The 17167-nt window shown below is 47.7% G+C and overlaps 2 protein-coding genes across 3 annotated transcripts in view; one reads left to right on the top strand and one right to left on the bottom strand.

The window, feature by feature from the left end:
- LOC119444262 (endothelin-converting enzyme 2-like) overlaps positions 1–17167 on the top strand; it is a 146863-nt gene that overhangs the window by 71382 nt on the left and 58314 nt on the right. The gene's annotated exons all lie outside the window — the stretch shown is intronic.
- LOC125944183 (uncharacterized) overlaps positions 12655–17167 on the bottom strand; it is a 321505-nt gene continuing 316992 nt past the window's right edge. Inside the window, exon 2 of the mRNA XM_049664505.1 lies at positions 12655–14864. Coding sequence (XP_049520462.1) covers positions 13617–14849 — 1233 coding nt within the window. The 5' untranslated portion in view covers positions 14850–14864 and the 3' untranslated portion in view covers positions 12655–13616. The remainder of the gene's footprint in view (positions 14865–17167) is intronic.

The following is a 17167-nucleotide window of genomic DNA, read 5'->3' as shown; positions in this document are numbered from 1 at the left end:
CAGCGCACCGGCGCACATTGCAACATGCGAGCCCGTCCTTGGCGGAACGAGCCGCTGGGGCGGGGCGCGTGCGGCCGCTGACCCCTGCGCTGCCCAGGGCGATTACTGAGGCGTCAGTGGCGCGCATGCGCGGCCGGCAGCCCGACTGGCCGGGTTGTACCGCGCTGTGCGGCACCGGTGCGAAGGGCGCGTTCGAAGAACCGGCAGCGTGTTTCGGCGCTTGCTGCCACGTCGGGTTTCACCGCTGCAGACGCATCTTGAGAGTCTCATTTAAGAGGGTAGGCACTGCGCGTCGGTTATCGCTGCGCTTTCGTTTACCGGACGGTGTCGCTATAGAACACAGCACGGGCTATGCACAGGGGACAAGCGACCCAGATAAAGTACCACTCCTGCGACCCGGGCCGCTGATCGCAGCGTCAGCCGGACCTAGTGGTGAAACTTTGCCGGAAGAAACAAAAACATACACGAACGATCTAGTTAAGTTGGCTGATCCAATCAGCCTTGCATGCATTGAACGCCACCCGGGGCCACAAGCATGACACTCGCGCGGTTGTTTATTCTTTCACAGCCGACGTCGTTTGCGTTCTTAGAACAGCGCTGTTTTTTTGAGACGGGGACCGCTGGGGATAGCGCACTGCGGCGCCTACGGACATTTAACGGAGAAGCGTACGTATACCGAGAGGCCAAGCAGCCGCCTCGCATGTCACTCAGCGGCATATAGGCGCGTTCTCGGGGGCTAACACAGGCATTCCCGTTGCGGTGTGGGAGACACACAGTTTACGCCGCCGAGCATGTAACGGGAGACCTCGCGGCAACGCCGCGCTCGAGTACGATGTCCGGGGTTGGTGGCTCGCGGGGCGATTTATGTGTTCGCGGGGCACCGGGCCAAGAGGCGTGTGAGCAAGAGGGCCATGTTCGTTTATGTGATATTGGTCGGTGTGTTCCAAAAACCGGACTGGAAATTGGGGGCGGGTACAGTGTGTATTGTTGATGATCACGCCTACTTGGAAAAGAACTGATTGGTAGAATGTGAGCGAGGGGACCTAAAACCAGAGTCCCGCCCCAATTCGCAAGGGATTTAAACGGATGTGTAGAGATGAAACGGGGGGGGGGGGGGGGGGGGGGGGAGCGAGCGAGCCGAGAATCGGCCGCCGCTAGTCGGTGTATGCCACTTTGTCCTACAATAAACTCATGTATTCCTAAGTTGGCCTCCCTGAGTGCAATGTGTCACCGGACGGCTACGAGGACTCTTTGAAGAATCATCTGCCTGGAATACCTGGAGGAGGAGAAGAAACCTAACTGATCTCGTTGCGATAGCAATCAGAATCGATTGCTATCGATTCTGATTCCCCCCTTTTCACAAAGTTTCTCATTTGAACCCCCTTTTAAAGGAAACTCTTCTTGCCCCTCCGTCTTATATTTCGGCCCGCACTGACCACAACCTTAAAGTCGGGGTGCCATTGTGCCGTACGAACCGGTACAGTGACTCATTCATCCCTAGGACAAGCACGGACTGAAATCGCCTTCCCGCATCAATCCCACTCATCACCGACTGTACCAACCTGAAGACCGCTTGTTCAGAATGCCTTTTGTTAATATTCTTGTTAATATTTTTGTTTGTATTTTTACTGCATTACTTTTGTTTTCGACTCCACTCCTTCGGGCCATGAAAGTACGTGAAATAAATAAATAAATGACATCGCGTGGCTCGTTTGTGTCGCACACGCCGTTCGCATGGCCCGAGCTGTTCCTTGTGTCGTCGCCAGGAGCATCGTCGTAGCTTGCTGGGCCGGTATTTTGTAGCGATGCCTTCCCGGTAATAATGCGCTTATCGCGCTTTGTCAGTGGTGGTCCGCTCGCGTTAACAGGATCAGCCGGCCGTGAGCGGCGGATGATAAGACTAGCATGGGATAAGTCATAAGGCATCGCTACAAAATCGCGGCCTTGACTGCGATTTTACGCCAGTGCTGCCCCGGTGGTGATGGGTAAAGTGCAGCGATGGGCCGCAAGTGCTTCGTAACTGCAACAGTGGCAGTGGATGTAGCCGCGGAATCCGGGGTGTTTTGGCACTAAAACAACGGAACAAATCAAAAGCGACTGAGTGAATGAGCAAGGAAGCTGGAACAAATGCTGCAATCATTTGAGGAGGTTCAAATAACCCGCCAAAATACATTACGCGTTCAACTAAACGAGCACGAAGCCGCTGCTTCACAAAACTGGAGTCAGTAACAAAGCTGCACGGAAAGAATGTGGCATAAGTATTTTCGTCTCTTCACCCCAAAGCATTGCCGCTCGCTATGCTCTAGGCCGCTGCGGGTGCAGCCATCTCGTGGCACTTAGAGAAACTAAGGGAATTTATCGGGAGGCTCTATTCTAGACACGCATGGAGGAAGAAGGAGGGAGCATACCGCAACGCGATCGTCGCCAACTGTAGTGGCCCAACACGTGATAAAAACGACACAGCACGGAGGATATGTCAGAGTGCGCGGTAGGTTTTAGTACTCCCGGTTGATTTTTTTTTCTCAATGCCCATTCGAAACCATTTGAAACTCTTGAAATAAACAAAACCAAAGAAAAAAAAAACAGAGCAAGGAACAATCTTTTTTCTTTCCTGCATATGAGCAGCTGCCGACCGAGCGCGTACCGAATAAAAACTACCGGTAACCAAACGTCTCGGCAAATCTCGATTCTCCGTGATCTCGACGCAAGAGGTCACGTGTTGGGCCACCACTGCTGGCTACACGAATCGTTCGCTTGCCAAGGCTGGCTGCGTGACGTAATGCTCCCTCCTATATTTTTCTTCCTCCATGCTCAACACGCATGGCGGCTGCACGGCCGCCATTATCCGCCATGTGGCTGTCGAGAGGTCACGTGTTTTGAAATTTGAGCCGGGAAACGAAAGTTTTGCAAAATGCAATTTTGCGTTTTCATCAGAATGACGAAACGTGACGTGGAGCTGCACATTTTATCGACTAATACTTTTTTGGGGGGTCCTTGGCACCTACATTGCGTCTTTAGCGCTTTAAAAAGAAAGCGGACGGTAGCGTGCTAAAACCTGTGCAATGCATCTGCAATTTCGCGAATATGTGGTGGCGTTCCAAAATAGCCGGCATGTCAGCTTGATTGGCTGAAGGAATATCGCGTGAACAGCTTCACAGGAAGGGCTGTTTCGTAAACGTCAATTTGACGTTGCCTGACGTTGCGCTGGGCCGCCATTGCAGAGATTTTCCGCCATAATTTGTGGTGCGACGAGCCGCGCGAATTATGGTAATGAGCGGCCATATCCAATGGCTCTGAACGTGTGACTCGCTCTCGGAGGAGGAAATGGCAGATGCGAAACCACGTCCGATGTTTCGCCTATCCAAAGCCAGCGCCTCCTCTACTTTGAGTAGTGGGTAGAGGAGGTGCTGCCAAAACTAAACCGGCGGATGCGCCGGTGGGACGACCGTTCGTTGAGACGCTAGCACAGTGTACTAGAATGTTTTACAGTGGGTCGAGCGGAGGCGCATCCTATTGCGCGTCGCGTACCCGCCTTGGAAGAAAGTAGCGGCGGCGCTGTCATCGCTCGCACTTGAAGCGAGTGTGCGCCGCTTCTGCGCCTGCACGTTGTTTTTCGATGTCGTCGTCGCGGAACGTCGCTTCTTTCGCGCCTTTTTCAGCGTCAGTGTTTATGATGCCGCCCAAGTGGCGGTTAAACCACTGTTACGCGCCAGGCTGAGCAATTGGCTGTGCAAGAACAGCCCAGGAGCGCAAGTTATCGCTTTTTAAGGCTCCGAAAGATGAACACCAAAAGCTTCCTGATATTGGCAAAGCCTTTAGCGCAATTCAAGAAAGACAGGGACGTGACAGAGACACAGGATAGCGCTCTCCTGTGTCTCTGTCACGTCCTTGTCTTTTTTTAATTGCGCTAAAGGCTTTGCCAATGTGAGGAAACCGTACCAACTAGCCCAAGAATCAGCCTTGTTGAACCAAAGGCTTGTTTGGCAGCGAAATCTCCACGGGCTTGACAAGCCGCTGGACTCTGATTGAGCTGTTTGTGAACTGCACTTCGAGCCGCATTTTATATTGAGTCCACATGATCAATGAAACTGAAGTTACAATTCCGAGGGGGACCCCAACGCTTGCTCCTAACGCTTGCTCCACTTTTATATTAAAGGGTAAACAAGTCTCACCCGCCGTGGTTCCTCAGTGGTTACGGTGTTGGGCTGCTGAGCACGAAGTGGCGGGATCGAATCCTGGCCACTGCGGCCGCATTTCGATGGGGGCGAACACCCGTGTACTTGGATTTAGGTGCACGTTAAAGAACCCCAGGTGGTCCAAATCAATCCGGAGTCCCCCACTACGGCGTGTCTCATAATCAGATGGTCGTTTTGGCTCGTATAACCTCATATTCTATTATTATTAAACAAGTCTCGTGATGCAGCGCGGAGAAAGTCGCACCAACACATGAAGCTTAGTCGCTTAATTATACCAAGCCGTTGGACAGTGGTCGACTGAAAAGCGAGCATATTGTGTAAATAAAAGTGCATTGGTGTGCTATATCACAACTTGGTTGTTTATTAATTGTTCATAACTCTACCAGCGAATACACACCAAGTGCCTCGAGCGGCCAGTCGCGCGGCAATTTTGCGTGTGTTCGCGGGCTTCTATCAGACTCGAAAAAAAAAAAAAAAAAACGCTTTTATGTAGCTCGTATTGAGCAACACAAACCTGTCTCGGGAGTTTTTCATGTTGCTGTTCAAGTTTCTCGTTGAGATTACATCTCAATGTAATATTTGAGAACTTGATTCATTGAGACTAATTATGTAATTAGGCGGAGTGCAAAAAAGATAATCTGGGTATCTCCAGGCGACGGCAAACAACATTACATTGGTTCTGTCCTGCTACGTGACATCTGCATATTTTTAAATCTTGGTGCATGATAGTTCGGACACCCTGCATATTGCAGTCGGCTATCCAGCTCAGTCGCTCTCGAAAATCGCGGTAATCGTTCGCAAATACTCATTTTACGCTTTGCACGTTCGTATAAAGAAAAGTGTACAATCATTGCATTCTACCGGTGCTAACATACGGGGCAGAAACTTGGAGGTTAACAAAGAAGCTCGAGAACAAGTTAAGGACCGCACAAAGAGCAATGGAACGAAAAATCTTAGGAGTAACGTTAAGAGACAGGAAGAGAGCGGTGTGGATCAGAGAACAAACGGGGGTAGACGATATTCTAGTTGACATTAAGCGGAAGAAATGGAGCTGGGCAGGCCATGTAATGCGTAGGATGGATAATCGGTGGACCATTAGGGTTACAGAATGAATACCAAGAGAAGGGATTCATTTTCTTAAGTTTCTGTGCGCAAACAAACAGGGACGAAGAAAAGGAGACACAAGGACGAGCACTTGTGCTCGTCCTTGTGGAAAGTGCTCGTCCTTGTGTCTCCTTTTCTTCGTCCCTGTTTGTTTGCGCACAGAAACTTAAGAAAATGAATTTGTTCCAACTAGGCCGACTCGCAGTTAAGAGAAGGGAAGCGCAGTCGAGGACGGCAGAAAGTCAGGTGGGATGATGAGGTTAGGAAATTCGCAGGCGCAAGTTGGAATACGCTAGCGCAAGACAGGGGTAATTGGAGATCACAGGGAGAGGCCTTCGTCCTGCAGTGGAAATAAATATAGGCTGATGATGATGATGATGATAAAAAACAGTGTCCATAATAAGCCAGGCAAACTGCAATGAATACCACTGCGAAATGTGAAGTATTGCGGCTATGTCTCTTTATACCAGACGATTTCACAACTACAACACGAGCAAACGACAGTATTTGAATCTTTCCATATGCATAACGAAACTGCAAAGAATAAAAACCCGAAGCAAAAACATTTGTCCCTTGCTAGTCGTGGCGGTAAACTTGACCCGCCGAAAACGCCGGACGAAGTGGTTGTCCTAACAGCGCGACAGCTGATGCGCTTTCAAGTGCGGCCGACTACAGCGCCGCCGCATCTTTCTCCCCCTCGAGGCCCTCTCCAGCGGAGGCGGTCGCGCCTCCGTCGCCAAGAACGGCGACGCTGTGCTATCTCAGAACAGCCATACAAACTTAGAGAAGGGAAACTGTACCTTCCACAGTGCAGCGGAAATAAGCGTAGCGGTGGCGTTGTGAACTAAAGTATGCGACCGAGAGATAGCGTTGGCAGAACCGAAACTAATATCATCATCATTACGCAGTGAGCAATATGGCCGCTACGGTAGCGGTTCGTAGGGCTCGTCGCGCTGCTCGCTCGCTGGTTTTGGGCGTTTTGTTACCGCTTTCGGGGCGGTATTCGTGTGTACTGTACTCTAACATGACTACAGATATCTTCATTATGTCGCCAGGTGACCGAGAGGCCTCAACTGGCAATAAAACACTTCAAACAAGTAAGCTCACATTGTTTATTGTCAATGGTGAATGAGGCAGTACATGCTCACAATTTTCGTACAGCTCAGGTGGACTTAATGTTGTCCGTCACTGAGTTTACAGCATACAGAAACACTGATAATCATCTATTTATCGGGACCCAAAGCTGAAATCGAGCGAAGTTTTCTCATCGTGTTCGGCGTGCCGTAAAGCAGGGAGAACGAAGGTTCAGACAGTGATATTTATACGTAGCTACCCTCGTACTTGTATTGCGTACAGTGCTGCTTGACGTTTTATATTCTCTGCGTTCGACGATTTCAGCTAGATTAAAGGAAGGAACACAAAAAATTGCTCGGCAGAAATGTACTATCAGCAAGATAAGCTCGAGCTGCAATGTCTCATTGCTCTCATAACACATTGGCGAGAGGCACGAAGTGTAGGAGGAGGGGGGGCGTTATGCTAAATTTTACATCACATTTTCTGCTCTTTATATTTTTCTGCTGCACATATAGTGTTCAGGTGCGGCAGCAAAGGCTTTGACACAAGTGGAGTACTTGTAAGGAAACCAAGGAACGTTATGGAGACAGCAGTGCTTACAAGGACTTCTGGAAATATTGTGTGAATAAACAAGGACACTAAATCAACATATAAGCGAGCCCAATTAATGCTCACACATCCTTGGAAAATGGAATTTGTGGTTTCATGTTGAAAAAGAATCTCGGTATATGTATTCAATCACAGCAAAGAGATTGCAAGGAGATGAACACTTCAGTTGAGTAACAGGTGAGCAAGGGAAGCCTCAGCTTGGAGCCAGCGTTTCACCAAGCAAACATATTTGTGAGGGCCGAGACGAAGACAAGTTCCCACGCTGAGGTTTCCCTTGCTCGTTCAGAGTTGATTAGCTGAATGTTAAGCTGAACTTATTCTGCGAGTACATTTCAAAATATTTTTGGGAGCACACTGTGCGCAGGTTTTGTCATCTGCTGTTTGAAGAGAAAGAAAATTTGCGTTTAGTGATTTCTCAAGTTTGTGAAGTGTGAAATAGGCTGGCCGGTTGTGTGAGCTTGCCTTTTCTAGCTATCTCTTATGGTGCAGTACTAGCCTAGTTATTGATTTCATGCAAACTGTATATGAGCCTTTTGTAGTAAACAAATGTAAAATCATGCGCATTTCCAGATCTAATTCTAATCCTAGCGCTTGCCATGCTAATGTTCCCTTAGATTTTGTCATGTCATATAAATATCTCGGTGTACACATTACAAATAACTTAAATTGGACCAATAATATAGAGTACGTCATTAGCAGTGCTAATCACATGCTCGGGTACTTATGGCGCAACTTTTCCAAAGCACTGTCTACTTTAGAACTACAGCTTTACAAGACTAATTCGCTGGAAACTTGAATATGCATCTGCAATATGGGATGCCAGTCGCGTTAATCTTATTACTTCACTTGAACTAGTACACAGTAACTCTACTCCGTTTCATTATTTCTAATTATAACCGTACCGCAAGTATAACTTCAATGTAAACTGGCCTAGCACTCATTCCACTAGCTAATCGCCGGAAAGTCGGCCATCTTTCGCTATTTCATAAAATTTTCTGTCACACCACACTTCATGACGACTTCATACTGCGGCCTCAGTGCATTTCAAACTGAGTCGCTGATCGCAGTAAGGTAGGAATTGATTCATGTAACACGAAGTCTTTCTTTCATGCCCCGTACATCTCAGAAATGGAACCACCAAGTATCGTAGCCATCACAGGTAACAAACTTTTTTTGCAAAACATTAGCTAACATTGTATAATCAGGAGAATCATTGTTACAAGAACTCACTGCACTTGTTTGTTTTACTCTACTACTTTGTAACCACTCCCCTCTTTAATGCCTGTGCCCCTGAGGGTACTTTAAGCAAAAAATAAAATGAAAAGTGACTGCCAGAGTTTCAGTCAACATGAAGTGTAATTTCCTTAAAATGGCATTAAGTGCTTTTGATCATTTTAAAATTCTTTGCATTTTCATGTATCAAATTATCGTTGTGAGGGAGCATGTGATACTTTGTGGTACTAATTAATGCCCGTCAAATTGATTTGCAAAGAGCACATGACAGAGTTTGTGCGTTAGCAAGTAGGAGCTTGCTACATTGTTTCTGTTCTGGTCGTCATGGCTATAATGACTGCAAAAGAAACAAGTTGGGACTCAACATGTTACTTCTCCGATTGTCATAAAGCGCCCTTAAAAGCAACTAAGCTTGTATGTCAAATTTCTCATTCCCGCTCAGTATGATACAGAACTGTAGACTGCTGTTTTCCTCATAGGGCTCACACCTCTCTATCTGGTAAACTTCCAAACATTTCATAGTGAGGCACGTAGTTCAAGAGGACCTGTTGTCATTATGGTGACGGTTGAGCATCTTGTGGCTTAGCGTGGGCAGCTTGCAGACCATTAATCTCTCTTTTGTCCGTCTTCCTGAAAAGAGAAATGACAAAGCCATGACACACATGCAAGCAAAAAATGGTGAAACAAAAGTTAGTCCCATAAATGAAGAAAAATCACGGTTCTAGTTGAAGTGTTCAGAAACATACCCTGTGAGGATTCTGGCCCTTGATGTTACTTCCAGTGGAGACACGTTCACGGTTGACTTCTATGTCCAGAGACAATAGACTCCAAAGCGATGACTCCAAATATGAGCAGCGTCTTGGAGGCTGGAGTCGAAAGAAAAAAGAGCCTCAATTACTATGGTGGAAGTGTGCGTGAGTTTGTGATTCATGTATGACAGAGAACAGTGCACGAAACGCTCCATGACAGAAAAATGCACAAACACAAACACACACAACACTGTTTTGAGTGTGCATTTCTTTCAGTGGTGTCCTCGTGCGGGCTGTGCTTAGTCAAGTCTCGATTAGATGACAATTGTTTCTGCCAGATACTAGTAATAAACACAGTCATTTTGTTATGTCTCAAATGCAGTTAATCTAACTGTATCACCAGAAGTACACTTGTCACTAATGTGCAGTGAATTTATCGCGGTGTATCATTTATGCAGAAACAGCCAAAACTTTATTATTTATGCTGTACTCATGTTAGCAATTTTAGCAACTTGGCAAAGTAGCAAGAGCCTCGTTTTAATTGCTTTGGAATGGCAATGACTTTATAATTATTACTATTTTATACTTTTAAGAAATGACGACAGGAATCTGCTCTATCCGCCTCGCACGCAAAGAAATTCAAAGTTGAAAATGCGAAGCACTGCTTTTTTACTCACCGGCGCACAAGCTGCAAGGTTAATCCGCTTTCGTGGGTAGTCTTCAAGCAGACTGTGCTCGGTTCCAGCGATGAATTTTCGTGCTGGCCAGCACTTTTTTTTTCGAGCAACCAGACGCAACGCGGCCAGACGCGGCAGATCACAAACGGCGGAAGTCGTGCATGCAGCCGCCAGTGAAACGCCGCAGCTGAGAAAGTTCACCGTCTTTAAACACGTTCGCTTGGTAGCAGCTATCGAATGTTGGACGCATAAACTGGCTGAGGTATGATTGATATCTAATTAAAATGAACCTGCGTGATGCTGCTCAAAGGAAACGACCACCCCGTTCGCAAATATACCCGCCGTACAATTTGAATCGATAAACAGCACGGACTGCAATCGATACCAGTGGGCTGCCGCTGATCACATGTCAGCGAGGCCTCAAAACCTTCATTCAAGTAACAAAGCACGGACTTTAATAACAGAAGTCCAATAAAAACAATAGACTGCTTATTTTGTAAAAAAATGACACTGTAACTGTGTTTGTCGGTTATTATATGTACATTAATAGCTCAAATATGGATGGATGATGGATGGATGGATGGATGAGGCTGAACCCTTTAAATCGGGCGGTGACATACGCCACCTAGCCATGACTATTAAGATAATTTGTACTTTGTGGTGGGTGAAATTTCACCCCTGCCTTAATTTTATCCACCAATCAGATAACCTCTGTTTGGTTATTTCTACCCGCTTAAAGTCTATTTTGCCTTCACTGTCCCTAAACCCCAATGCTTTGAAAAAATCAGCCCCGTTGCCTTGCACTATAGGGTTAAGCCCTTTACAGAAAAGTATGAGGTGTTCAGCCGTTTCCTCTTCTTCTCCACACGCACAGCACAACGTGTCTATACCTTGGTACTTGACTCGGTACATCTTAGTCCGCAATACTCCCGTCCTGGCTTCAAACAACAAAGAGCTTCCCCTAGAATTATCGTAGATATTTTCTTTGGCAATTTCTTGCTTGAAAGTTCGGTATGTGCTCAGTGCTGATTTCGTCTGCATCCCTGTTTTCCACAGACCCCTCTCTGTTTCCTTAACCTTTTTCTTAACCGCTGTTTCCTGGTTTGCACCCCTCCTGCAGTCCAAATATTTGATTGACAGTTTTCTGGTCAGCTTCCTCCATTTTGTATCAACATTCCTCATGTACAAATAACTGAAAACTCTCCTTGCCCACCGCTTTTCTGCCATCTCTCTCAATCGCTCCTCAAATTCTATCTTGCTGCTGGCTTCCCTGCCCTCGAATGACGTCCATCCCATGTCACCCTGTACCCCCTGATTTGGTGTATTTCCGTGTGCTCCCAGAGCCAGTCTACCTACCCCTCGCTGCTTAACTTCCAACCTTGCTCGAACCTCTGATCTCATGCACAGGACCGCATTGCCGAAAGTCAAACTAGGGACCATCACCCCTTTCCAAATCCCTCTCACCACTTCGTACCTATTGTAATTCCACAGTGCCCTATTTTTCATCACAGCTGCATTTCTGCTACCTTTAGCCGTCACATATTTTTCATGTTCCGTTAGGTACTCAGCCCCATTGTTTATCCACACTCCAAGATATTTGTACTTATCCACCACCTCCAGCGTAACCTCCTGTATCCTATGCTCGCTGCCCTGATTATCATTAAAAGTCATGACTGCCGATTTTTCTTTACTAAACTTCAAACCTAAGCTATCTCCCTCTTTACCACAGATGTCCATTAATCTCTGCAAGTCTTCCTTGCTGTCAGCCATAAGTACAATGTCATCTGCATACATCAGTCCTGGTAATGACTGTTTAATCCATTCTCCCTGCTTGGAATAGGAAAGGTTGAAGCCAAGTCCGCTCCTCTCTAATTTTTTCTCTAATCCTTGTAAATACAGCATGAACAACAGAGGTGACAGAGGGCACCCCTGCCTAAGCCCCTGCTGTATCTCTATAGGCCCAGATACCTTGTTTTCCCATTTTATAAGCACCCTGTTACTTTTATAGATATCTTTTAAAAGATTTCTTACTCCATCTTCCACCTCTAGAGTGCCCAGTATGTCCCACAAATCCTTTTGGATTACACTGTCATAGGCTCCCTTGATATCCAGAAAGGCAAGCCATAGGGGCCTGTGTTCCTTTTCTGCTATTTCAATACACTGTGTCAATGAGAACAGATTATCTTCTAACCTTCTTTGTTTTCGGAACCCATTTTGTAGTTCCCCCAGCACCTCCTCGCTCTCCACCCACGCCTGCAGTCTGTCCTTTATGATCTGCATCACCACCCTGTAAACCACTGACGTCACTGTTATGGGACGGTAGTTGTTTATGTCGGCTTTGTCCCCCTTTCCCTTATATATCATGCTCATCCTGCTCAGTCTCCACCCGTCAGGGGCTTTACCGTCCATTATCATTTTGCTCACTGCCTCTCTTAATGCTTTCTTAGATTTTGGGCCCAATGTCTTTATCAACATAATTGGGATGCCATCAGGACCTGTCGACGTGCTACTAGGAACCCTCTTCTCTGCCCTTTCCCACTCGCTTTGTGCCAGTGGAGCCACTGCACTGACTAGTCCATCCTCACCTGATTGAGCACATGCTATGTTTCGTTCTTTAAATTTTTCTGTCATCATTGTTCTTATATGCTCCATTGCCTCATCTCCCTCTAGTCGAACACCTTGAGCTGTAACTATAAACCTCTGCTCTAGGCTAGTCTTATTACTCAAGGAGTTGAGATGTTTCCAAAATTTCTTCGCTGCTTTTCTATCCTTTTTGTTTACTTCTGACAACCATTGGCTCCCCTTTCTTCTGATCTTCTCATTGATCAAATTGGATGCTTCCCTTCTACAGCTTAAGAAGTTGTTCCATTTTCTGCCTACATCAGCTTCTGGTTCACCCCTCTGCTTTGAATATCTGTGTTCCCTGGATGCTTCCTGGCGTTTCTCTATGGCCTTCTTAACCTCCTCATCCCACCAGCTCTTGGGTTTACGTCTTCTGTTCCCTTTTGTCCTGACTCGTACCTTAGTAAGCTCTAGCTCAAATAGTCCTGTTAAATTTGCATATGTCCATTCTGTTTTTGTATCCTCTGAAATTACTTCCTCAATTTGCTGGGTTGCTATTTCAAGCTGCTTTTCCGAGTAAAATATCCCACCTGGTTGTTCATCTTGCCTCCTACCTACTTTCATTTCCCTTCTAAAACTCACCTTAACACGTTTGTGATCACTACCTAGACTTCTGGAGCCATATTCATCTATGCTCATTACATTTAGCCTATCGTGCATCCTATGTGACATTAGTGCATAATCTATCGTCGACTGCAGGCTCCCTACCTCCCATGTTATGTGCCCTTCACACTTCTCAGTACTGTTGCATACAACTAAGTCATGCATTTCACACATATCCAGCATCATGTTGCCTGTTGAGTCTGTGTACCCGTCCATGTCTTCTATGTGTGCGTTCATATCTCCTAGTATAATAATCTCGCACCCTTCTCCTAGCTCATTAATGTCACTTGATATGCATTCCAGCATTTTTTTGTTTTCCTCTTTGGCATTTGCTCCTGTCCACAGGTATACAAAGCCAAGGAGTGTCTGCTCTCCTGCAACTTTCCCTTTTAGCCATAAATGCTCCTTGCATTCCTGTTTGACCCTTTGCCAGTTCATACTTTTATGAATGAATGCACCAATTCCACCCCCTTTTCTGCTGCCCTCTGTTCTATTGCAATATTCCCATGCATAGTCAGGATTACAGGGAGGTTGCTCCATGTCCCTAAGATGTGTCTCCACAAACCCGTATACCATCATCTTTTCTTGCCTTAGTTGCTCGTCTATCTCCTCCCACTTCAGCCTATTCCTGCCACCTTGCATGTTAATGTAACCTATGTCAGAATGACCTTGCCCCTGGTGCTTACGTCTATTTCTTCTACCGATTCTACGTTTCTTGAATCTTGGAGCCTCTCTGGGTCCGTCTTCGTCTACACTGGTGGTCTTAGGGCTCTGGGTCCCCCCAAAAAAGCCGTAGCTTGGCGCCCTATCCTACTACCTACGCTCCCGCCCGTGGCACCACTGTAGTGAATGCCATCCTGTGCAAAAGGCTGGGAGCCAGACTCGTACACTTCCCGGTTTACCTCCATTACACCGTACCCAAGTGGTCTGCTCAGACCCCTAATGACCCGGTTAGCCTCACGCACCCTCCATTCCATCGCGCTAGCCTGGCCCCGGACATGTGGGATTGTGCATATGGTCACATGCACTTTCGTAGAGGTTTCTCTGAGTTTACGCAACCCAACCTCTAACTGTCCGTTTAGGTTCTGGCTCCTTCCCTTCAGCACATCGTTGAGACCAGCATGGATAACGACCAGATGTTCATGCTCGAGGTTGTCCGATACCACCTTCTGAGCTTCTGCCATTGCGTCAACCATGCACTTCCCTGACTGGGCCTCCACCCTCACCCGCCCGTCTGCCTTCACTGTTGTAAGGACGCCCTCCTTAACCCTAGCTACGTTGGAGTCCCCCACCACTAGGACCCTTCGCTCTACACGTTTGCCTCCCGCCTGCGATTTTCGTCCTCCAGTTCGCGCTAGCTGGTTCTCCACCCGCCCTGCGCCACTGACACGTGACGATGTGCTCCCTGCCGTTCGTCCCTTCCCACCCGAAGCCTGCCGCACTACCTCACTGTAGAGTTGTGGAACCGCCGTGTTGCCGCCGGCTCTCGCCTGCTGTTCAACGGCCCCTAGGCGTCCCTCCCTGCTCTCATGGCATGCCTCTGCCTGAGTCTCCGCGCTGTCCCCGCCGCCCGCCTGAGCTGACCCGGGATTACGCGCCGCCTGTGCCATTAGCGCCTCCACCCGCTCTTCCAGCACGGCCCGCTTTTCCCGTTCTTCTTGTAGCTCGCCAGCTATTCGCTTTACCAGGACGGCCTCGGCCCCCTCCCTGTGAAGCAACTCGCCGATCCGAGTTTCGAGCTCAATTCGCCGCTCTCGCTCCACCTTCAGCTCCCCTTTGAGCTCTTCCACACTGGCTGCCCATTTCCCTTCCATCCGCCGCACAGCTCCCTTAAATCCTTCACACGACCTGCACGCGAAGCTAGCCTCCTCAGCGTCGGCTAAACTGGCGAAGTGCGTCTCGTCCAAATAACACCAACGTTTGCACTCCTCGCACTGCACCAGCTCGTCATCACCCCTGTCCTTCCTAGCCTGCCGCGCCATTGTCCACCCGTCCACCTAACGAGAAAGCCCAATAAAATACCTGATCAAGGCCCCACGGTAAGCCGTAAGGCAAACTCGCTATCCGGCTACCTCCGCTAGCTTCCCTAACGCGGTTTAAAACTGCCGCTTTACACTGCTTTCACCATGCAACACGTGCGCCACAACCCGCTTCCAAAAAAAAAAAAAAAATTAAACAAGTTGAACTATTCGCTACCTACTAACGTCCTACCAAACTAGCCAAGAAACTAAAAAAGCATGAAAAACAATATATATAGATAGCTCGGGTACCCTAACACTTCTATCAACCAAATAAGAATAAACAAAAATTGAACTTATTCACTGCTCCTGCTGCGCTGAGCTCCACTCGGCCACAACCGTCCTGTTCGGCTTCACTCGAGAGAGTGTGTTGAGTCGTGTTGAGCGCCCCTAGCAGAAAAAATACTAACTAAAGTATTCGACCAAATTACAGTAGCTCCACTTGCGCGCTTATGCTGGAACGCGCCGCGGTTGATTTTTCGCCCTCTGTGGCCATTTGGTGAACTCGAGAGTTTCCGGGGCCTGGTGCTATGATGACGTTGCTAGAAACGCTCATCTCGACGACTGCTCCGACGAGCGCTCGGAAGACCGAGGAGAGCGATCGAAAAAAAAAAAAAAAAAAAAAACCAGCCGAACGCAAGGCCCTCTTTCAACCAGCCGAAGACAAAGCCGCTCGCGAGAGCGGTCTAGAGCGCTCCGAAACAGCCAGCCGAAGATGCCATACTAAAGCCCCTATATTTATATAGGGGCTTTATGCCATACTGCTGTGCAGCGCGTGGCGTAGGAGGCGGCAGTGTTCCGGAAAATGACGCGCCATGCTTTGTTGGACGCCGTATACTTGTGTCTTGCCTTCCTGGCGAGCAGTATGGTGTGTTTCACTTACCATGGGCACCGTTGTGGCTCTCTCAGCCGTCTGCGCGAGGAAATTCGCTGCATATATGCGAATGTGGTCGGAGCCCGTCTACTTGTGTTGCCGAAGAATGAATGAATGAATAAAACTTTATTTGACGAAGAGTTTGCTGCAATGTTGCTAGCGCGCTGTGCTGAGCCGTGCGCTACTACTGAGTCGGTTTACAGCCTCCTCGAATGCAATGCTAATGAAGACGCTCGTAGGCTGGAGCAGCTAGCACGGCTAGCACGTGTTATGGTACGCTTTTCACAATTGTTCGGTGCGCTCTTATGCAGTACTTTCGATCTATCAACGCTACTTTTTCGGTGCTGACGCTCGTCCGTCTGTGCCCACGAAACGGAGGACTCATGTGCTAAAATGTCAGAAAATAAACGCCTTGCCCGTACGAGTTTAGCGAAGCGCCATAATATGTCCAATAGATCATGCGCGATGGTCTTGAAACCGCATGTTACCTCGATTTTATTTTGTCCGCTGACCGTGTGACACACAAATAGATTCGTCATCGGGGGGGAGAGAAACGGTTGGTGTCATTCTTGCTCATCTGCAGTACTGAACAACAGGTGGTAAACATGGGGATAGACCCAAGTTAGTGGACTGATTGATAGCCGTCATCGTATCATAATTGGTAGCTCAGTGCGCACGCGCGTAATGCGGCGGTTGTTGGTTCGGCTCCCACCGGCGACAAGTTATCTTTTCGTTCACTTTCATTTCCCTTCATTATTTTCTACATTTAATTTTTTCAACCACAGCTCTAATTTCTCCGATGCTTTCCTTGGTTTCATTGTCTGGTGGCTTTATGTGGTCATGATTAACAAAATCGAGCCCCTTGGTTCTTCTCACACAAATGAAATTATCCGACGGCCGAACGGAGTCAGGTGACGCCTCGCACATTCGTTGCAGCCGCGTCGCCTGCGGGCTGAACTGTGTCTTGTCGTGTTCAGCTTAACGGAAGTGCGGCCGCGTCGAGAAAAGAAAAAAAAAAATCGTTCCGCAACACGTTCAAAATATCGAGTGACCAACAACGCAACATATCGCGGGTAACATTACGAAGCTGTGACGTGAGCCCGCGCAGTGCTTCGCCACACGATGGCTGCAACGACAAGCAGATTGAACTTGCACGGCTCTGTTCTGGACGGTCACCGCACCGTGACAATATGTGGAACAACGATTAGGCGAAATGACAAATGCAATATCTAGAGCAGTGTCCCAGTTAAATTTTACATACACTGGCAGTAATTTTACCTGGACTGTTGTGGCGCATAGATCCCTCTGGCCACAGCGTTTCACACAAACAAGCCGGTGCTAAAATACCGATACTTACAGCCTGGAATTCTGGCACGCGCCACATAATGAAAACAGTTCAAATAAAAAA

The sequence above is a fragment of the Dermacentor silvarum genome, chromosome 3 (genome assembly GCF_013339745.2).
Source record: "Dermacentor silvarum isolate Dsil-2018 chromosome 3, BIME_Dsil_1.4, whole genome shotgun sequence".
In the NCBI taxonomy this organism is placed as follows: Eukaryota; Metazoa; Arthropoda; class Arachnida; order Ixodida; family Ixodidae; genus Dermacentor; species Dermacentor silvarum.
The sequence above is the reverse complement of the archived record's forward strand: the minus strand, read 5'-3'. Positions and strand labels throughout refer to the sequence as shown.